The following is a 23,810-nucleotide window of genomic DNA, read 5'->3' as shown; positions in this document are numbered from 1 at the left end:
TTCCTTCAGTCTCTCTGGGGTAGTGGAGGTGAAGCTCGTGTTTCCTGCTGAGTTGAACAGAGTGTGTGCAGGGCAGAGGGAGATGGACAGCTGTCTGACTTTAATTCTTCTGATGTCCACAGTCTCACTCACTACTACTGGTAAGTACACACTCAATTATACAAACATTCTCAGATCAGTAGGAATTAGTCAGTTAGTGCTGCCCAAGGTAAAGACTAATCATGGAGAGAAAGTGTTTAGCTCTTAAAAGGAGCCAGTAGACACAGAGTATTAGACGAGCCCCGATACTAGATACTTTTAAGTCTGTACAAAACCCCTTTCATTTTAAGACTTCAAGTCAGATTAGTACAGAGCATTTTTGAATTTAAAATGTTTAAATTAATTTTCATAATTAAAATGCACTTTTATATTTTTCATTCTTAATTGATTGTCTTTATTTGATTTTGTCTCAGCTCTTTACATGTTTAATTTGAAATCTTTTAGCATTTTAATTTTTAACATTTCTTTTAGTTGTTAGATCTTCGTTTGAAATTTATGTTTAAATCTATTATTTATAATTGTTTATGAATTGTTTATTATTGTTACTGTTTATAATTTTAATATTTTATGTGAAGCGCTTAGATTTGCCACTGTTTATGAAAAGTGCTATAGAAATCAAGTTGGATTAACAAATTGATATATAAGAAACTATAAATGTGACTCAACTCTGTAATTAATCAGAGTTAGTTGAGACAGTAGTGATCACCAGTATGAACAGGCTGGATAAGCTGGTGTAGAAAGTGGAGTGTGTAGTGGGGTGAAGCCTGGACTCTCCACAAGCTGTGACAGAGAGGAGGAGGAGGAGGAGGAGGAGGAGGAGGAGGAGAAACTGCACTCAGTTCCTGAGCTCCTCCCTCCCTCCCCCACTGCACAGTACACTGGTAGAGCTCAGGAGCTCCTTCAGTCCCCTTCATCAGGACAGAGAGCAACACTGAACGTCTTCAACCCTCTTTCAGACCTTCACTCCTTCACATTATCAGTGCTAATGGGAGATGCCACCATTTCTCCCTGGTTTGTGTACACACAGTAATATCTCATCACACAGACGTCTGCAGGAGTTTTTATCAGTAGGTCATCTATGTCTCCTCAAGAGCAGTTCTAAGTGACTCATGTTCCAGTACAGTTCAGTACATGTGAATACTCTCTGTTCATTATTTATACAGTCAATAACTGGTATTTTGGAGCTAGTGTATGCATTTGTATATATACTATTCATAGTGTCATATGCTATTTTGTCACATTACCTCTGGAAATTAATAAAGTTCATATTATCTTATTTTATCAGAGTTAGAATCAGCAGTGTTTATTGTTCCTTCTTCTAGATGCTGTTCTTGGTATTCCAACCATGAACCTAACATGCTAAATCCACCCCCTCCCACCCCCCCTCTCTCACATACACACACACACTTTTGTCTCCTTTAACAGACAGTGTGAGGCTGGTGGATGGTGGTAGTCGCTGTGCTGGGAGAGTGGAGGTTCTTCATGAAGGACAGTGGGGAACAGTGTGTAGTTTTCTCTGGGATATGCCAGATGCTGCAGTGGTGTGTAGAGAGCTGGACTGTGGGAAGGCTGTAGATGTATTGGGAAATGCTCACTTTGGACCAGGATCAGGACCAATCTGGATGGATGAGGTGACCTGTAGTGGATCAGAGTCTACACTCAAGAACTGTAGATCTGCAGGGTGGGGCGAACATTACTGTGATCATGGTGAAGATGCTGGAGTCATCTGTTCAGGTAAGATTTAAAAATACATGCAAAAATATCACATCAAATATCACAAAAATATCATTATCATTCCAATTTCATTTTAAATTAGGTTTTCAAAATTTTTCACTTAACTCTAACATTTAATCAACATTAAAATCATTGTATTTAATCAACTGTTATTAAAGCAGTTAATTCTCATATTTTTAGTTTCTCATACAATTATTAGCCAAAAATGTGTCAAACATGTCTAACAGAAAATACTCATCACCACTGCAACTCCAAGGCAAGAGTCAGAAAAAAATAATGATGCAATAGAATTTGCATTTGTATATCATTAACTTTTTATACTAATTGTTATTAAAATGTATATTTCAAAATATATTCAAAATGAATAATGGCTCTACATATCAGATTATATAATTAGCAGAAAGTCCAAATTTACAGTTTATTACCTGTGCAGTGAGAAGTGTTTCACAGCCTTTAGAGGTGATTCAAGACAATATGATACTGATTATACATTATTATATACAATAAATCTAATGCTATTACAGTCTAAAAGGAATTAATGAAATTAATTAATGAGTATCATGAAGAAGATGCTGGAGTCATCTGTTCTGGTAGGCTGTAGCTTTATTACACCATGTGGTACACATTCACTTGTATGTTTTTTACCAATTAATTACTCTGCCACAACCATGAATGTCCAACACAGCAACTATACTATTTGTATTGTTTTGATGTAGTCATAATATGCACAAAAAGAACGTTACTGTTGTGGTAATTTTAACATAAATCTGCAATATATATTGGATCTGTTAAATGTAGTACTCCTGAAGTGAGTGTGTTTACTTGTAGTTATGAAGAAATCCAGTTTCTCAAGTATATAGATAATGTACTATATGAAGTATTTCATTATTCTTATTTGATTAAATGTCACACTGTTTAGATAATACTAATATATAGGTTATAAACCCAGATATTAGAATAATGACCTCCACCAGATCTCCAAGAGAGTAGATTAACCTTCTATGAATATCTAGATGTGGTCTCCCATATTCTTGCTTGTTTTGATGTGGTGTTTTTCAGTGTAATTGTTTTCACTTGGGGTCATTTCAATGTCGTTAAACGTCACATTACTTCTGGGTATCAATAAAGTTAATTTTACAATCTTCTCTTATCAGAAGTAAAGCAGATCAATTAGAATCAGCTGCCTTTATTGTTCCTTCCTCTAGATTTTACATTTATGACATTTATCTGACACTTTAATCCAAAGAGATTTACAACTATGACTGAGTCAGACTTGAGCAATTGAGGGTTAAGGGCCTTGCTTAGGGGCCCCACAGTGGCAATTTGTCACTGGTGGGAGTTGAAGAAGCAACCTTCCAATTACAAGTCCAGTAACTAAACCACTGAGCTACCACTATTTATTTATGTATGAATGTGTGTATTTTAGGTTTCTCTGCTATACCTCACATTACTTTGGGAATCAGTAAAGTTCATGTTATCATCTTCTCTTCTCTTATCAAAAGTAAAGCAGCTGAATTAGAATCAGCTGCCTTTATTGTTCCTTCCTCTAGATGCTGCTCCTGGTATTCCAACCATGATCCTACCACCCTAAATCCTCCTCTCTCCCCCCCCCCTCTCCTTTAACAGACAGTGTGAGGCTGGTGAATGGTGGTAGTCGCTGTGCTGGCAGAGTGGAGGTTCTTTATGAAGGACAGTGGGGAACAGTGTGTAGTTTTGGCTGGGATATGAGAGATGCAGCAGTGGTGTGTAGAGAGCTGAGCTGTGGGAAGGCTGTAGATGCAGTACGTAATGCTCACTTTGGACCAGGACCAGTACTGAAGGGGTTTATAAACTGTGGGGGATCAGAGTCTACACTGAATGAATGTTTCATTGGTCATAATAATGACTACTGTGAGTCTAATGCTGAAGATGCTGGAGTCATCTGTTCAGGTAGGCTGCAGCTGATCTTAATATTCACTCCCCCACCACAACAGGTGGTACACATGCACTTTTCTTTTAATATTCATTCTTGTTTGATTCAATTTCACATAGTTTAGATAATACGAATACATCAGTTACAAATCCAGACATTGGAGTAATGACCTACACCAGGTGTCTGAGTAGATGTACCTTGTACCTGGACGTGATCTCACATATTCTCTTGTGTGTGATGTGATGTTTTTCATTCTGCTTGCGTTGACTTGTATTAATTTCTGTTTGGTTATATTTCACATTCCCTCTGAGAATCAATAAAGTTCATGTGATCCTCTTTAATCAGACATAAAACAGATCAATTAGAATCAACAGCATTTATTGGTCCTTCCTATAGATGCTGCTCTTGGTATTCCAACCATGGACCTAACACCCAAAATACTCCTTCTCTCTCTCTCTCTCTCTCTCTCTCTCTCTCTCTCTCTCTCTCTCTCTCTCTCTCTCTCACATACGCTTCTGTCTCCTTTAACAGACAGTGTGAGGCTGGTGGATGGTGGTGGTCGCTGTTCTGGGAGAGTGGAGGTTCTTCATAGAGGACAGTGGGGAACAGTGTGTGGTGCTGGCTGGGATATGAGAGATGCTGCAGTGGTGTGTAGAGAGCTGGGCTGTGGGGAGGCTGTAGATGCTGTATATAATGCTCACTTTGGACCAGGCTCAAGACCAATCTGGATGGATGAGGTGACCTGTAGTGGATCAGAGTCTACACTCAAGAACTGTAGATCAGCAGGATGGGGTAAACATAATTGCAATCAAACTAACAATGTTGGGATCATCTGCTCAGGTAAACCACATTACATCTACATATGACATCTGTAATGACTTTAATTCACAACCTAATATAGTAAACTAAAAGTTTTAGTCACTATGATTCTACTTTCAAATGTCTTTGGCAAATTTTGATGCTATGGATAGATATTACATTCTTAAACTTTCTTGAATAATAGTTTTAGTCATATCTTCTATGTTGGCAATATATAATTTTTACATAAAGGTTTGTACTGATATTTTATGACATTAAAGAAAAATACATGAGCCATCCATTAATTAATGCATTACCTTAATATTAATCTGGTTAAGCATTTCTTAGTCATTACAAAAATTTACATTTGTCTCTATACCCTGTACTAACATTTTAGGAGTCAGACTGGTCGGTGGTCCTCGCTGTTCTGGGAGAGTGGAGGTACTTCTTGGGAAGACCTGGGCCACAGTGTGTGATGCTGACTTTGACCAGCAGGATGCAGAGGTTGTGTGTAGAGAGCTGGGTTGTGGGCCTCCTGTGGAGGTGCTGGGAGCAGCTGCTATTGGCAGAGGGGAGGGCCAGGTGTGGACAGAGAAGCTTCAGTGTAGAGGCAACGAATCTGAGATTTACTCTTGTGAAACAACATCTTCACCCAAACACTGTTCCCATGATAATGATGTGGGACTAATATGTTCAGGTGATGTCAATATTTATCTCTTTCTCATTATTTGCTTACCTTTAAACTTTTCATTCTTAATTGAAAGTTTTTATTTTATTTTGTCTCAGCTCTTTAAATGTGTAACGTATGGCTCAAGTGCCAAAGGGTGTGGAGCAGGACACACAGACTCTCTCAACGTGGACAAACATTTATTTACATAAAACATAAAGACTATAGTGGCACTCCAGTGTAACACAAACAGTGAACATAGACACACTTAACACTAACCATTTTTAACATTAACACGAGCGAGACAAACATGATTGCGAATGTTACATTCAGATATTAACTGACAAACAACACGCTACATCAACAATGACAAACAACACTGCACACACTGATGTGGGTTTAAATACACAAAGACAAACAAGGTGCAGGTGTGTGCAGGCATGGTTGCAAACAAAGATCCTCCCACTGCACGTGGCAGGCCAAACCACGTGACTCGCGAGAGGCGAGCATTCTGTGGCAAAATGTTTAATTTGAAATCTTTTAGCATTTTAATTTTCAACATTTCTTTTTGTAGTAGTTAGATCACCATTTGAAATTTGTTCTGTTTAAATCAATTAATTATGATTATAATCTCTCTCTCTCTCTCTCTCTCTCTCTCTCTCTCACATACACTTCTGTCTCTTTTAACAGACAGTGTGAGGCTGGTGGATGGTGGTGGTCGCTGTTCTGGGAGAGTGGAGGTTCTTCATAGAGGACAGTGGGGAACAGTGTGTGGTGCTGGCTGGGATATGAGAGATGCTGCAGTGGTGTGTAGAGAGCTGAGCTGTGGGGAGGCTGTAGATGTACTGGGTAATTCTCACTTTGGACCAGGATCAGGACCAATCTGGATGGATGAGGTGACCTGTAGTGGATCAGAGTCTACACTGAAGAACTGTACATCAGCAGGATGGGGTAAACATAACTGTAATCAAACTAACAATGTTGGGATCATCTGCTCAGGTAAACCACATTACATCTACATATGACATCTGTAATGACTTTAATTCACAACCTAATATAGTAAACTAAAAGTTTTAGTCACTATGATTCTACTTTCAAATGTCTTTGGCAAATTTTGATGCTATGGTTAGATATAAAATTCTTAAACTTTCTTGAATATTAGTTTTAGTCATATCTTCTATGTTGGCAATATATAATTTTTACCTAAAGATTTGTACTGATATTTTATGACATTAAAGAAAAATACATGAGCCATCCATTAATTAGTGCATTACCTTAATATTAATCTGGTTAAGCATTTCTTAGTCATTACAAAAATTTACATTTGTCTCTATACCCTGTACTAACATTTTAGGAGTCAGACTGGTCGGTGGTCCTCGCTGTTCTGGGAGAGTGGAGGTACTTCTTGGGAAGACCTGGACCACAGTGTGTGATGCTGACTTTGACCAGCAGGATGCAGAGGTTGTGTGTAGAGAGCTGGGTTGTGGGCCTCCTGTGGAGGTGCTGGGAGCAGCTGCTATTGGCAGAGGGGAGGGCCAGGTGTGGACAGAGAAGCTTCAGTGTAGAGGCAACGAATCTGAGATTTACTCTTGTGAAACAACATCTTCACCCAAACACTGTTCCCATGATAATGATGTGGGACTAATATGTTCAGGTGATGTCAATATTTATCTCTTTCTCATTATTTGCTTACCTTTAAACTTTTCATTCTTAATTGAAAGTTTTTATTTTATTTTGTCTCAGCTCTTTAAATGTGTAACGTATGGCTCAAGTGCCAAAGGGTGTGGAGCAGGACACACAGACTCTCTCAACGTGGACAAACATTTATTTACATAAAACATAAAGACTATAGTGGCACTCCAGTGTAACACAAACAGTGAACATAGACACACTTAACACTAACCATTTTTAACATTAACACGAGCTAGACAAACATGATTACGAATGTTACATTCAGATATTAACTGACAAACAACACGCTACATCAATAATGACAAACAACACTGCACACACTGATGTGGGTTTAAATACACGAAGACAAACAAGGTGCAGATGTGTGCAGGCATGGTTACAAACAAAGATCCTCCCACTGCACGTGGCAGGCCAAACCACGTGACTCATGATAGGCGAGCGTACCGTGACAAAATGTTTAATTTGAAATCTTTTAGCATTTTAATTTTCAACATTTCTTTTAGTAGTAGTTAGATCTCCATTTGAAATTTGTTCTGTTTAAATCAATTAATTTTGATTATAATCACTCTCTCTCTCTCTCTCTCTCTCTCTCACATACACTTCTGTCTCTTTTAACAGACAGTGTGAGGCTGGTGGATGGTGGTGGTCGCTGTTCTGGGAGAGTGGAGGTTCTTCATAGAGGACAGTGGGGAACAGTGTGTGGTGCTGGCTGGGATATGAGAGATGCTGCAGTGGTGTGTAGAGAGCTGAGCTGTGGGGAGGCTGTAGATGTACTGGGTAATTCTCACTTTGGACCAGGATCAGGACCAATCTGGATGGATGAGGTGACCTGTAGTGGATCAGAGTCTACACTGAAGAACTGTACATCAGCAGGATGGGGTAAACATAACTGTAATCAAACTAACAATGTTGGGATCATCTGCTCAGGTAAACCACATTACATCTACATATGACATCTGTAATGACTTTAATTCACAACCTAATATAGTAAACTAAAAGTTTTAGTCACTATGATTCTACTTTCAAATGTCTTTGGCAAATTTTGATGCTATGGTTAGATATAAAATTCTTAAACTTTCTTGAATATTAGTTTTAGTCATATCTTCTATGTTGGCAATATATAATTTTTACCTAAAGATTTGTACTGATATTTTATGACATTAAAGAAAAATACATGAGCCATCCATTAATTAGTGCATTACCTTAATATTAATCTGGTTAAGCATTTCTTAGTCATTACAAAAATTTACATTTGTCTCTATACCCTGTACTAACATTTTAGGAGTCAGACTGGTCGGTGGTCCTCGCTGTTCTGGGAGAGTGGAGGTACTTCTTGGGAAGACCTGGACCACAGTGTGTGATGCTGACTTTGACCAGCAGGATGCAGAGGTTGTGTGTAGAGAGCTGGGTTGTGGGCCTCCTGTGGAGGTGCTGGGAGCAGCTGCTATTGGCAGAGGGGAGGGCCAGGTGTGGACAGAGAAGCTTCAGTGTAGAGGCAACGAATCTGAGATTTACTCTTGTGAAACAACATCTTCACCCAAACACTGTTCCCATGATAATGATGTGGGACTAATATGTTCAGGTGATGTCAATATTTATCTCTTTCTCATTATTTGCTTACCTTTAAACTTTTCATTCTTAATTGAAAGTTTTTATTTTATTTTGTCTCAGCTCTTTAAATGTGTAACGTATGGCTCAAGTGCCAAAGGGTGTGGAGCAGGACACACAGACTCTCTCAACGTGGACAAACATTTATTTACATAAAACATAAAGACTATAGTGGCACTCCAGTGTAACACAAACAGTGAACATAGACACACTTAACACTAACCATTTTTAACATTAACACGAGCTAGACAAACATGATTACGAATGTTACATTCAGATATTAACTGACAAACAACACGCTACATCAATAATGACAAACAACACTGCACACACTGATGTGGGTTTAAATACACGAAGACAAACAAGGTGCAGATGTGTGCAGGCATGGTTGCAAACAAAGATCCTCCCACTGCACGTGGCAGGCCAAACCACGTGACTCATGATAGGCGAGCGTACCGTGACAAAATGTTTAATTTGAAATCTTTTAGCATTTTAATTTTCAACATTTCTTTTAGTAGTAGTTAGATCTCCATTTGAAATGTGTTCTGTTTAAATCAATTAATTATAACTGATTATAATCTCTCTCTCTCTCACATACACTTCTGTCTCCTTTAACAGACAGTGTGAGGCTGGTGAATGGTGGTAGTCGCTGTGCTGGGAGAGTGGAGGTTCTTCACAGAGGACAGTGGGGAACAGTGTGTGATGATGACTGGGATATGAGAGATGCTGCAGTGGTGTGTAGAGAGCTGGGCTGTGGGGAGGCTGTAGATATATTGTTTAATGCTCACTTTGGAGCAGGATCAGGACCAATCTGGATGGATGATGTGGACTGTAGTGAATCAGAGTCTACACTCAAGAACTGTAGATCAACAGGATGGGGTAAACATAACTGTAATCATGCTTTAGATGCTGGAGTCATCTGTTCAGGTAAGATTTAATAAATCTATACAAAAATATAAAAAATATCACATCAAATATAAAAAAAATATCTTTATCATACCAATTTTATTTTGAATTAGGTTATCAGAATTTTTCACTTCTAACATTTAATCAACATTAAAATAATTTAATTTAATCAACTGTTATTAAAGCAGTTCTTGCTCATATTTTGAGTTTCTCATACAATTATTAGCAAAAAATGAGCCAAACATTTCTAACAGAGAATATTCATCACCACTGCAGCTCCAAGGCAAGAGTCAGAAAAAATTTATGATGCAATAAAATTTGAATTTGTATGTCATTAACTTTTTATACTAATGGTTATTAAAATGAATATTTCAAATATATATTCAAAATGAATAATGGATCTACATATCAGATTATATAAATAGCAGAAAGTCCAAATATACAGTTCTCACCTGTGCAGTGAGAAGTGTTTCACAGCCTTTATAATTGATTTGAGACAATATGATACTGATTATACATTATTATAAACAATAAATCTAATGCTATTACAGTCTAAAAGGAATTAGTGAAATATGTCACTTCTTGTGTGCACTACTCAGTTTAATAATTTAAATCAATTAAATGCTCAGCTCACAGGAAATCCAGACTTACTGACGGTTCTCACCTGTGCTCTGGGAGAGTGGAGGTGCTTCATGGGAAGACCTGGACCAGAGTGTGTGATGCTGACTTTGACAAGCAAGATGCAGAGGTTGTGTGTAGAGAGCTGGGCTGTGGGCGTCCTGTAGAGGTGCTGGGAACAGTTGCTTTTGGCAGAGGGGAGGGCCAGGTGTGGACAGAGGAGCTTCAGTGTAGAGGCAACGAATCTGAGATTTACTTCTGTCCAACAACGTCTTCGCCCAAACACAACTGTTCCCATGATAATGATGTGGGACTCATATGTTCAGGTTATATGTCAATATTTATCTCTTTCTTGCTATTTACATACCATGTATTTACATTTGCATACATGTATAATGAAATAAATAGGAATTGAATGCTGTTGCACTAAGATGTCAGTTATGTGTTCAGGTTACACAGCGGCACATCTGGTTAATGGCTGGGACTCCTGTTCTGGTCGATTGGAGCTCCAGTACCTCAGTGACTGGGGTTCAGTTTGTGGTGATAGCTGGGATATGAGAGCTGCCAGTGTCCTCTGTGGACAGCTGAAGTGTGGGAGTGCTGTGGCTGTGTTGGGGGCGGACTGGTTTGGGGAGGGGAGTGGCCACATCTGGGCTGATGTGTTTGATTGTCATGGGAACGAGACACACCTATCAGAATGTCCCATCTCATCATGGAGTCGAGCAGCATGCTCTCATAAACAGGATGCTGGAGTCATCTGCAATGGTGAGCTCTTCCACTCATGTTCACCACATTAGTGAAATTAGTGATGTTTTGCAGGCTAAAAAAATAGCTAATTAATTTCCATGTTTAATTATATTCCCATTCAGGTTCCTCTCAGGCCTTTCATGAGGGGCGAGTGCGGTTGTCTGGAGGGAGGGAGTGTGAGGGGCAGGTGGAGGTTTACTTCATCCAGGACTGGTGGAGAGTTCTCCTGGACTCCCGGATTGTGTCTGAGGCCTCTGTGGTGTGCAGACAGCTGGGCTGTGGCTCTGTGCTGAAATTCTCCAGCTTCCCTCCATCCAGTCCTGAGCAACACAGCCACATATGTGTGACGGGTTTCAGTTGTTCTGGGAGTGAAGCTCATCTGGGGAACTGCAGCAGTGCAAACCTTCTCAACCTCTCCTGCAGCTCCAGGGAACAGCTGTCAATCACCTGCTCTGGTAAGTGTTACATTAACCTAAAAATAGATAATTGTTAACAATATTAGTAACAGAGGTACCTATTATGCGCTACATTACCCTTAAAAAGTGGTTTACAAATTTAATATTAATAATAACTGATAACTGAACATAACAACATGGACACCTAATCTACATTAAACTATATCCAAATTATGTGATGATTTCTGATTTTTATTTCACAGCAACAAAAATAACTTCATTATTTTGGTAAAACAATTCCAAGTATTAACAAAACCAGATAGGTTAAACTGTCTGCACATCTTGTACACTTAAGATGTGATTGCACAGTGTGTGTGTGTGTGTGTGTGTGTGTGTGTGTGTGTGTGTGTGTGTGTGTGTGTGTGTGTGTGTGTGTGTTTAGGTGTGTTTAACTCAGACCACAGCTCCATCAGACTGGTTGGTTCTGGGGGAGATTGTGCAGGAAGGATGGAGGTTTTCCTGAACGGCTCTTGGGGGACAGTGTGTGATGACTCATGGGATATTGAGGATGCTCAGGTGGTGTGCAGGCAGCTGCAGTGTGGAGTGGCCTTCAGTGCCCACGTACCAGCCTGGTTTGGTCCTGGAACTGGGCCCATATGGCTGAATAAGGTGCAGTGTGAGGGGAACGAGACATCCCTGTGGAACTGTAGGTATCAACTCTGTGGAGAAGATGAGTGTGGACATCAAGAGGATGTAGGAGTGGTGTGTTCAGGTAAAGTGTGCTGACTGCTGCTGTTCTCAATCACCCTGATGTGGCTGATTGTCTTTCAAAGTTGTGTATATAGTGATCACAATCATGATTTTTTTTTTTATCTTCATTCATTTTTGTATAAAATATGACAATTATATAATTGTTTTGTTCCAGTAAAATAAGTCTAATAACACTGTAACAACATAAGAAGAAGAATAAACATGGTATATTGGTACATACAAATACCCTTAAATGTGTAAATGTGCTTTACAGAATGATGCTATTTTGTAATTGTATAATTATTACATTGTGTCATTACCTTGTGTTACTACTTTGCTGTGGTTATAAGGGACTAACCTTAAAACATATCCATTACTATTATCTTCTACATGGCTAACTTGCTTTTAAATACTTGACACTGGCTCTGACTGAAGGTTTTAGCTGCTCAAGAGTTTGGAAATATGCTGGGTCATTATGGGAAATGTAGTACCTGTAGTTAATTTGTGTGTGTTAATGCTTTTGTTTTGTAGCTAGATCTGATCAGCAATACAGCAGAAGGCATTAAGACTGCATGATTATACTGGTGCATGGAAACATTTTACTGAGTCACTTGCTACATCAGTTCTAGTGACACCCATGTTAAATATTAATTTTGAGGGAACAATTGTTGTTACATTTTTATTGAATGAATAATTATTAAGGGGAAATGCAGCTGTAATGGTATTCAAACCCAGGTCTGATAGGTGATGACTCCAACAGTCCACTGGGTGAGCCACCATGCTTTAATGATGGGGGGCCCATGAGCAAAACAGTTAGATCTTAGAACAGGTAAAATGAGAGCAGAAAAAAAAAGGTGGGGAGTTGGACCCTGCCGCTTTGCTGTGCGGCAAATGAACTCCTGCTAGACTGCAGTGGCCATCGAAATGACCTGCATGTATATCGCACTTAAAAGGAATGGAGGAGGACAAAATGAGAGGAAAAACTAAACACCACGCCGAGCGTGGAAAAAGAGAGAACAAAAGATGCCACGGAAAGAATAGCAGTCCCCATGCACTCGGGAAAACCAAACTAAAAGTTCCCAAACAAAACCAGAAAATAGGGAGGAACTTTAATGGCTAAGAGGAGCCTTGGGAGAGAGACAGACTCGAGAGGGGAAAACTGGAGAAGGGAGGGGATGTGTAAAAACAGATACCCTCGCAGAGCAGAAAAGAGGCCTAGCACAAGGGCTCGCGGACCTTGATACCCAGAGTTATCGGCTAGGAGCTTGGCTCAAAACTTTAGCAAAGACCCAGCACTGAGTGACTGGGTGACTGGGCTTATATAGATCTAGCCCAGCTGTTGGGCATCAAGCTTGATTAGTAGTGTGCCTGACTTGAGGCCTCACTCTGGCGGCCAGAGGAGGCCTTGGCCTGGTGCCAACCCTTACAGCAGTGGCTGGGTACTCTCAGTTTTTTGTCCTACTGTGTGTTTTGTCTGCCTGTTTGGACACTTCAGGTGTTAATCCTGTTTGGGGGAACTGAACTTTTAGATATTGGTAGATGATGCCAACTTTATACAACGGAGAAACGGGATTTTATCCCAGCAAAGCTATGCCACTGTCATGAACTCCTGGAACCACACTCATACACGCACTGCCATGCCTACATCTTCTGACGGACATCTCTGGTCTGGTTCGCCGGAGTACTAGTTACACACCCGATAAATATTCTCTTAATTTCTCTCCCTATTTAAGATCCCCTCCCTCACACTCTCTTTGCAAAGTATTGCTATTGCCACGTTGCATACCGAGCCTTCCATATACGTGGAATCCTGCCTGTGTTTCAGACCTCATCTCCTCCATGACCCCTGGTTGCCTGTCGACTCTGACCAGCATTTTCAACCTCGCACCGAACTGAATATGAGTACCCACCTGACTCCTCTAACCTGCCCCGTTTCTTCAATAAAACCTCTAGCAACTGGATCCTCTTCCTCATGTGTGTATGCATTCATAACACCCACAGTGGTGGAGGAGGAGGCTGAGTTGGGATCGGAAGTAAAGAAGGGACAAAAGAGGAGACCTACATGCTAAGCTACATGCTGAACCACATAGACCAGCTTTAAAAATGTCAATTTCCCAACCAGAGGCAATAATATACTGGACCAAGTCTACACTAAAATCCTGGGGGCTTACAAAGCTGCAGCATCTGTGCACCTCAGCATGTCTGATCACATTGTGCTAGAACGAACCCCTACCTACAAACCTCTTATCTGTAGAAGCATTAAGATTATTACAGACTACAAATGCAGCCACCAATAGATCCTGATCAGCAGATGATCACGCACTACCTGACTCCCTCAACAAGCATTAAATGATCATTTCTGGGTATTTTCAACCTCTCACTGTATCTGGCTGTAGGGGGAATTGGCCCACAGATGATGTCATTTCCATAGTGCTCTACATAGCCCTGTCTCACCTAGAACTTCCTAACACATGGAGGTGAGAATAGGGGACTATGCATCATCTCTGCTCATCCTAAATACAGGTGCACTGCAGGGATGTGTGCTTAGCCTGATCCTCTTCTTCCTTTTCACACACGACTGCACCCCCATCCATGCTTCCAACACTATTGTGAAGTGCACAGATGACATCACAGTAATAGGTCTCATATCAAATAATGATGAGACTCACTGCAGAGAGGAGATCTATCTCATAGCCAGATGGTCCTCGAGCAACAATATGGTACCGAAAACTACCAAGACCAAAAGGTCATTGTGTGTTACAGAACAAACATAAGAACAGGGCATGCTTCATTATTCATGGAAGTAGAGTGTGTGGACAACATAAAAGTACCTGGGACTCCACATTACAGCCAGCCTTACCTTGGCATTGAACATCTCCCACCTGGTGAAGAAGGTCCAGTAAAAACTTTTTTTCCTGAGGAGGCTCAAGCAGGCTGGACTCTCCTCCAAACTTCTATAGAAGCACCATTTGAAAGTATTCTCTGTCTCTATGACTGTATGGTCTGCCAGCTGTACAGCACAAGACAGGAAGGACTTGGCTTGGGTGAGAATAGCAGGATGCCCACTTTCTGATCTGAATTCAGGATGGTGGGATTGCGGGATACCCGCTCCCCGACCTGAACTCAGCGTATGCTGACCACATCATGAAGATGGCGTGCGGTACCAAGACCACACACTGTTTGTTCCTTGCCTTTAGGATCGAGATTTCCAACAATAAAAACTTGGACCAGTAGAAAAAGGAACAGCTCTATCCCTAGAGCTGTGAACTCCATCACCCCATCTGTACACACACACCCGTTTCTGGACACTGTGACACATTTCTGTTGGACCCTTGCGCATGCACCTATGTTGCACATTACTGTATTTACTCTTGTACGTTACCGCTGTCTGCTGCTATAATTGATTAGGTTTTTGTTTATTTGTGCTGTTGTGTATCTCTTTTAACCTGGTTCATGTTGAGAGTACAGCATAGGATTTTGTTGTACTATATACAGTGACAATAGTGTTCATTCATTCATTTCATAGTTTTCATCTTTCTCTCCCCTCACCAGAATTCAAAGAAATGAGACTCAGTGAGGGTTGTAAAGGGAATCTGGAAGTGTTCTACAATGGAACCTGGGGGAATGTGTGTGTGAATGGGATGAGTGAAGAAACAGTAAGTTTGGTCTGTCGAGAGCTGAACTGTGGAAGAACAGGCAGTCAATCCCAATCCAGAGCAAGAGTGGAATCATCTCCTAACTGGCTGGATCAGGTGAAATGTAGGAAACATGACTCCACTCTGTGGCACTGCCCATCTCAACCCTGGGGGCAGAACAGCTGTGAAAATCACAATGAGGTGGCTCAAATTACTTGTACAGGTAGTCAGATTCTCTCTCCAGTTTGTACTGGTTTTATGTACTTTTACTGTACTGATGAGTAAACTGTATAGAGTTGTTTCCTGTCTATTACTTTGGCAATAATCAATGCCATTACAAAATGAAATATAACTGTCTAATATTGCTACCAACCTACTGTACTGGCAAGATAAGATGACAAAGAGCTTTTGTAATTTGCTCTGGATTGTCTACTAAATGCCATAAATGTAAACGTAAATAACTACAGAACTGGATGCTCTTGGAAGTCCAATCTGTGTCTTGCTCTACACACAGGAGAGAGAAATGATCATCTGCAGCAAAGTCATGTGAAATGCTCCTCCTCTTCCTCCCAGAGCCAGTGCTCCAGTAAGGATTCTCACACAAAGAAGGTCCACATTTGACTCAGGAGAGCATTAATCACAAATGCTACAAGTGTCAGTCCTCTCCTCACCATGATCAATAAATGTGTGAATCTGACATGTTCAAATTACAGAAAAATCCATAATTTACTATATTACTATTCTGTTATGATTTCTGCAGCTAACGTTGTTGGTGTGACTTTGGCTCCTAATGTTTTGTGTGTGTGTATGTGTCTGTGTGTGTGTGTGTGTGTGTGTCTGTGAGGTAGATCACCTGCCTCTCAGGCTGAGGGGAGCAGAAAGAAGCTGCTCTGGGAGACTGGAGGTTTACCATAATGCTACATGGGGCTCTATCTGTGATGATCAGTGGGACATCAGGGACGCTGAGGTGGTCTGCAGACAGCTGGGCTGTGGGAAGGCACTGAGGGCTGATGGGAGTACTTTTGGTGCTGGTGAAGGGGTGATCTGGCTGAACAGAGTGAAGTATAGAGGGGATGAGATTCACCTGTGGGACTGCAGTTATTCACTGAAGAAACACACTGACTGCTCCCACAAAGAGGATGCTGGAGTCACCTGTGCAGGTCAGAGGATTTTGCTTGATTCTGGGGTTTCAAGTTCCATGCAAAAATCTTTTCTCCCATTCATAATAATCTGCAAAAGTTTATTTTAATTGTCATTTTGGCTAATGAGAGTTAAATCAAAAAGTGCTTAATTTCTGTCCAACTTCCTGGAGAACATGAACATGTATGAATGTCTGGGTGTTCTGTTTTTATATTGACAGACCCTTATGTGACTCCTACTACTACACCAAGAACAACCACAAGCACCTCCACCATTACAGGTTAGCTCTTTGTCTCTTGGTCATTTTCATAAGTGACTGTGGAAACATTATTGCTTGTTCTTCAGAGTTGCTGGTGTGTATTTTTCTTTCCAGATGTTCAGAAGGCATCCAGTCCTCTACAAACTACATCAGCAGCTGTTCCGTGCACCACCCCTACAGTGGTCCTGCTGGTACTGGGAGTGCTGCTCTTCCTGGCCTTAGTGCTTCTCTCTGGGCTGGTTTACCAGAACAGAGTCCTCAGGAGAGGTGGGACACATTCACACATCATCTACAGTCCAGTTTCTGGACATTCTCTGAACATCATTAATCCTTGAGTCTGTCTGTCTTCTGTTACACTGAAGTGACACCATGTTTCTGTCTGTCTCCACCCAGTGATCTCTAAGAGGAGGCGTAAGACTCTGCCTGAGGCAGTCTATGAGGAAATCAACCACAGATACATCAATAAAAGAACCCGTGTCTCCACTCGAAGGGGTGGGTGATATTTGTGAAGTCTTCAAACTGAGACTTACTGAATTATATTTATATTATAATTGAGAGGTTTCTTCCAAATAATCGAATAACCAAACACATCTGAATGCATGCCCAGTGATCAAAACAATATTTAATTTCCAAAATTCTTTGTAGTTTTGTTGTGCAGCGCAAATAAGAAAATTATATAATGTAACGGCACAGCCCCCTCCTCCACAAGTCCTCCCCAAGTCCGTCCGTGTGTGTGTGTGTGTGTGTGTGTGTGTGTGTGTGTGTGTGCGTGTGTGTGTGTGTGTGTGTGTCTTCATCACCATGCCCCGATCTCATTAACTGGTTATGTCACTATCTGTCATTGTCTGTCATTATCTTTCTTGATAGTGTGCGTATTTAAGGTTCTGTTGTAAGTATGTCTTTTGTCGGTGTTTGACCCCTTGCTTGATCTCTTGTTTAACCTCTTGTTTAACCATTTGTGTGTCCTGTTATCACTTAGTTTTCTTTGTGTTTGGGTTTTATTTTATTTGCTTTATTTTATTTTGTTTTATTTGCATTTGTATGCAAATGTCTGTGTTCATCACAACAACGACTCAGCTCGGCATCCTGCCTCTGCCTCCCAACGTTACATATAAAACAATGAGAGAGAGAGAGAGAGAGAGAGAGAGAGAGAGACAAAGCGTGTGTGTGTGTGTCTGTGTGTGTGTGTGTGTGTGTGTGTGTGTGTGTGTGTGTGTGTGTGTGTGTGTGTGTGTGTGTGTGTGTGTGTGCATGACCGAGAGAGCTTGTGTGTAATGGCGTAAAATGGTAATAATAGCGTTTGGACATGAGAGAGAGAGACGAAGCAAGATAAAATGAGAGAGAGAGAGAGAGAGAGAGAGAGAGAGAGAGAGAGAGAGAGAGAGAGAGAGAGAGAGAGAGAGAGAGAGATTGTGTTTGATTTTCCAGATGCTTTGGAATTTTTCTCAGGTGTACAAATAGTAATAAAATAATGTGAAATAATAGGTGCCAGTGGGTGAAAGGAACGTTGAATGTGTATTAGAATAAATGTGTCTTTGGCTGCATGTGAGGAGTGTGGTAATTCTGCTGATAATCATCTATTAGGCAGGGGAAGCTCAACTATATTATTCCTGTACACCTTTAGTTTAGATACAGGATGAGAAAACCACAGAGCAGCAGGTGTGTGTAGAGAGAGAGAGAGAGAGAGAGAGAGAGAGAGAGGGTGGGAGACCGGAGGGAGGGAGATAGTGTGTAAGTGAGAGAAAGTGTGTGCATGTGTGTGTGTGTGTGTGTGTGTGTGTGTGTGTGTGTGTGTGTGTGTGTGTGTGTGTGTGTGTGTGTGGGCGTGCGTGCGTGTATGTGTGGGCGTGCGTGTATGTGTTTGTGAGACAGAGAGAGCTTGTGTGTAAAGGCTTACATAGTTGTGGGAGATAGAGGGGAGAAAAAGGAGAGAAAATGTGTACATGCTTGTGTGTTTGTGTATGTGTGTGTGAGAGTGTCTGTGCCTGCAGTTAGTTTTGTGTGAGAGACATAAGAAAATAGAAGAGAGAGAGAGAGTGTGTGTGTGTTTGTTTTTCCAAATGCTTCCTAATTTTTCTGAGCTGCACAAATAAGAAAATAATTTAAAATAATGAGAGACTGTCAGTAAAGTGAGTGGTGAATGTGTATTAGAGTAAATGTGTCTGTGACTGCATGTGAGGAGTGTGGTAATTCTGCTGATAATCATCTATTAGGCAGGGGAAGCTCAACTATATTATTCCTGTACACCTTTAGTTTAGGTACAGGATGAGAAAACCACAGAGCAGAAGGTGTGTGCAGGACGAGAAAGAGAGAGAGAGAGAGAGAGAGAGAGAGAGAGAGAGAGAGAGAGAGAGAGAGAGAGAGAGAGAGAGAGAGATTGAGTGTAAGTGAATGAAAGAGGGGTGTTTGTGTAGCCTCTATACACTCTATACATCTCTGTACACCATGGAAAGCAGTGTCCCCAAATTTCTATTATGCAGGTAAGTTTGGCTGTGTGTGTGTGTGTGTGTGTGTGTGTGTGTGTGTGTGTGTGTGTGTGTGTGTGTGTGTGTGCACTTGTCAGTGTATGTGTCTTCTGGTGTGGGGTCTTAGGCTGCCCTCTACTGGCTGCAGTGATATTATTTCCATCTTCCTGTATCCAACCCAGTTGATTATGACCACATGAGTCAGTTTGTGGTTGATTTGGTGTTCTGTACCTGTCACATGACTGTTCTGCTCTCCTCTAACAGGAAGTGTCCTTTCTGAATCCCAGCATTCAGGATATGAGGATGTGGATCAGGCGTTTGTCTCAGGTAACAGGGCCACCGCATGTGTGTGTCAAATTGGATCCCATTTAGAAATATTAGAATGATGGATAAGCAATAAAATAATTTATTATTAAAACTCACCTAGCTGAACCTTATTTATAATATTCTGTGATGAATGGTTACAGAAAATGTAAAATTTTACCTAGCATGAAATATTTATTTGTTCTTTTAGATTTCCACTTTGTCTCATATGAGTCTATCTGGTAGTGTGTGTTCCTCTTTGTTAGATAAATGAGAGCTTCTCTGTCTCAGAGTCTGATTTACTGCACTGGTTAAACATTTTATTCATCTGTAGATCAGAAGATGTTTTGCAGAAGTGCGACCCCCATATTCTAACCAGAGTCATGCAGTAGTTTACAAAAGACCTATCACAGAATGACTGTTTGTACATCATTCTCATTACAGTAGTTTGTTTTAAGTTGTGTAAAAAACAGTTATCATCTTTTTCCAGAAAAGTCTGTGACTGTGGACCAGCCTGAGTATTACGATGATGTCACCACCACCGGTGACCTCATAAGTGAGTTCCTTTATTAACTGATCATGTGATTCTACTTCCTTAAACCAAACTATGAAAAGATGACTGGACTGTTTTAAAGACAGTCTGCTTTTACTGAACTTAGGTGACATAGAAAGAGAGGACATACCAGAGAACTACGATGATGTCATCACTGCTGGGCCCAGCCCTGATATTGTAGCAGGTATGGTTCTGTATTGGGGATTGTCTGTCAGACAGAACAAACATTCTTACTACAAACCCATAACTGTTCATTTGTTTGGTGTGAATACAAGTATGAATTTGTATGGGGAGCACTTTTATATTCAGTCATCATTAAAAACATCTGAGATCACAAATAAAATAAAAATTAATAAATAACCAAACAAATAAATCAATAAAAAAGAAAAGAAAATCATTAAATCATCTGTAAATGAATGATGCCTGTGCTACTTTTATGGAGCCTTTCTCTGCTTTAAGAGCTGCCATCTCAGTTACATCCGTTTGTCTCGGTACATCTGTGTTTTGGTGTAGAGGACGTATCTGAGAATTATGATGACGTCATTACTGATGATCAGAACTCTGCTGTTGTGACAGGTATGACTAGTAATGTTACAACATTGTAGCCTCATACATGAAAGCAGTTAATGAAATAAATGCTAATGTACTGGTATTTTCCTCTATATCTCCTCTATAACAGAGGAGATGACAGAGAACTATGATGACGTTATTACCACTGGACTAAACCCAAACATTACAGCGAGTAAGATTTTATTACAAGGCCATTTATGTCAAATGGAGGCACTGAATCAGAACAATAGATTGTGTATTGTAACAAATATTTTATTGATATCAGTATCATATGTCTTCTCCTGTTGGTATAGTGGCCACACCAGAAGACTGTAATGATGCTGGAACAAACCCAAATGTTACAGAAAGTAAGTATTTTTTTAAAATGTAGAAACTGTAATTCTGTAAATATATATTTATATTATATATATTCGTTACATTTTAACATCATAATTGATCTTTGCATGTTGGTGTAGTGGACACACCAGAGAACAGTGATGACATCATCACTGCTGGACAGGACGTAGGAGGTGTAAATGGTGAGTGTCTTCCCTTGTTGTGTCCTCCACTACATTCCACCTGTATGGTGGAGTCGGTGTGTCAAATCAAGAACACAGGCAGCACAGTGAAAACATGGTCACATTAGTGATGACATGAGATGGAAATGTAATAATGTTGATGCATGACAGAGGACTCCTATTTATATATCAACTACAGTCTCCCTTCACTTATATAACAATTGCACCCATATTTATACAAGTGGAGACGATTGAGACAGTACTGGAGTTCAGTACCATCTACATCTGTCTAATTGTGTCCTACAAATGCTGCGTCTGTCTAAGTGCGATCTACAAATGATGTGTCTGGTACCTTGAATCATGCAGAGGCTTAAAAGTAAAACAGAGCTGGTTGTCATAAATGATAATAGGCTACATTTTATTCTTAAGATATTTTATTTAAGGCACAGTATTTGTACATCTTCATATATTATATTTCTTGGAAATCATGGAATTTCTTAGCACTATAGTGGTGATTAGATAAACACTGAGGCAATTTCTGTTTTCTCACTCATTAACATTTTACAAGCTGATTTAATATGTGTATAATACAAAAATAAAATATTTTCAGCTATTTTAAGATTTTAGAAAGAAAAATGTGAATGTACTCTTTTTACAGACTATGAGGACATGAAGGAGGAGCCTCAGAAAGAGATAAATCACATGACCAAGAGACCACACCAAGCGCCTTTCCTCAGGAAATTACATTTGAACTTCTTCAAACTCAAAAAATGATTTCTTTTCACAATATGGAACATTTTATACGACATTGTTTATTTCAGCTTTCAGCTGGACTCACACCCAGGTATAAAAATACCAAAGTTTCTTTCGCAGCCATGCGTCACCAATTGTTTCTCAACATTTTTAAAAATGGTAATATGTAGTACATAATCAAAGCTGAAAAGCTTTATCTCATGTATCTCACTTGTTCTTCTATTGAAATAAACACGTGATCTTTTGCAAGCTCTCCACATTTAATCATTCGGAATACTTCGCTTACGCTATTAGAGGCCTAAACTTACATTTTCAATTCTCAACAATCTTAGCAGCCTAGTAAATTAACAAATAAACAAACAGCCTAAAACTAACGTTTATTGGAAAAGGCTCCCTATTCCTTTTTAATCTGTACTACCTATGAGTCGCATCATAAAAATACACATTAAATAAAACATTTAACGTTTTAAAACTTGAGGAAATTATATCTTAAAGGCATTCAGTACCATTTCTAAAAATGAATTTTACAACTTCTGTGATATTTTGTATTTTATGTAATCCTACTTTTTTTCTTCATCTACACTTTCACACATTTCAGAATTCGGTGAGCTATGCAGTTTCTGAGTTTAAGATAAAAGGGAGAGTTTTGTTAATGGAACAAAAGTTACATGACGCGATTCAAATATCAGTCCTTTTTTTTCAAAACAAATAGAAAAGGAGAAATCAGATATGAAAAGCTTATTATATATCCTAAAATGAAATTTGTAATATAATCGTTTTTATAATTAATTTATAAGCGTAGTAGAGCTACATATATTTTATATTTATACTAATGATAAATTGATGAGTGAAAGCCAAGGACAATGTTGTACTATTAACTTATTGTTACACTAGAATAAGTTATTTATTGTAGGTGTCAAAAGCATTGGTAGTGTCACACACAACACTCTTACATTTATGGCATTTAGCTGAGATTAAATTGAAATTTCTATTATGAATTTAACAAACATAAATAAAATGGAGCCATAAAACCTACACGTACCACTCAGTATTTGTAACACCCGAGTGCCGCAGGGCAGTGCAGGACGTACAGACTCCCTCGACGGAGACATTTATTAACATACGAAAAACCCAACGGCACTCACATATAACGTAAACATGAACACACAACGACTAACATTACCGATGTGAACATTAACACAGACAACATGACCATCGTGAAAGTGATCAATAACCGCCAGCGAAGCAGCGTCCCACAGCGGTGCAAGTGCACGCAGACATTAGCAGACTAACCACGTGCAGGCGCGTGCTCAGTACAGAGGCGTGGCTACAAACGAGACGATTAAGCGCCACGGCACGCGGTGGGCCGTACCAGGTGCCTAGTGGGGCGGGGGGGGCTCGGTGACAGTATTTAATCAAAATGTAAAGACTTAATAACTTCATTTATCATAACAATATTCTAAGGTTTTGGCTAATATTAAGGGTAATTAAAGGGAACTAAAGACATGCTACACGGTATGAAGTGGAAGAGTTTAACGATTGGTATTAGGTAGTCCAGTCATCATGTTAGTTTCCTCCAAGAATGTTTTTCAGAACTGAATGAATATTTTTGGCAGCAGAAAGTCTTTGGTGTGCAGAGGTTGCACAAAGCTTTGGTTCAATACGAAAATGTTTGACCCACCTCCTAACCATTTTTATTTATTTATTTATTTATTTATTTATTTATTTATTTATTGTGTAGAAAAAATGTTGTATTTGTATGATTGTTG

General features: G+C 39.8%; 1 protein-coding gene across 1 annotated transcript; it reads left to right on the top strand.

Annotated features, from left to right (window-relative positions):
* Positions 1–1,562: 1,562 nt before the first annotated feature.
* On the top strand, positions 1,563–22,285 carry LOC113568344 (scavenger receptor cysteine-rich type 1 protein M130-like). Its single transcript, XM_035528181.1, has 25 exons — positions 1,563–1,773; positions 5,067–5,180; positions 5,841–6,149; positions 6,505–6,804; positions 7,461–7,769; positions 8,125–8,424; positions 9,069–9,384; positions 9,999–10,300; positions 10,425–10,739; positions 10,844–11,176; positions 11,559–11,888; positions 15,419–15,724; positions 16,016–16,087; positions 16,350–16,661; positions 16,862–16,921; positions 17,015–17,167; positions 17,294–17,392; positions 19,630–19,692; positions 20,159–20,224; positions 20,328–20,405; positions 20,735–20,797; positions 20,901–20,963; positions 21,085–21,138; positions 21,247–21,309; positions 21,947–22,285. The coding sequence occupies exons 1-25, from the start codon at positions 1,563–1,565 to the stop codon at positions 22,060–22,062; spliced, it is 4,707 nt and encodes a 1,568-aa protein (XP_035384074.1). The 3' UTR covers positions 22,063–22,285.
* Positions 22,286–23,810: the final 1,525 nt, after the last annotated feature.

This window comes from Electrophorus electricus, chromosome 7, assembly GCF_013358815.1.
Source record: "Electrophorus electricus isolate fEleEle1 chromosome 7, fEleEle1.pri, whole genome shotgun sequence".
NCBI classification, from domain to species: Eukaryota; Metazoa; Chordata; class Actinopteri; order Gymnotiformes; family Gymnotidae; genus Electrophorus; species Electrophorus electricus.
The sequence above is the reverse complement of the archived record's forward strand: the minus strand, read 5'-3'. Positions and strand labels throughout refer to the sequence as shown.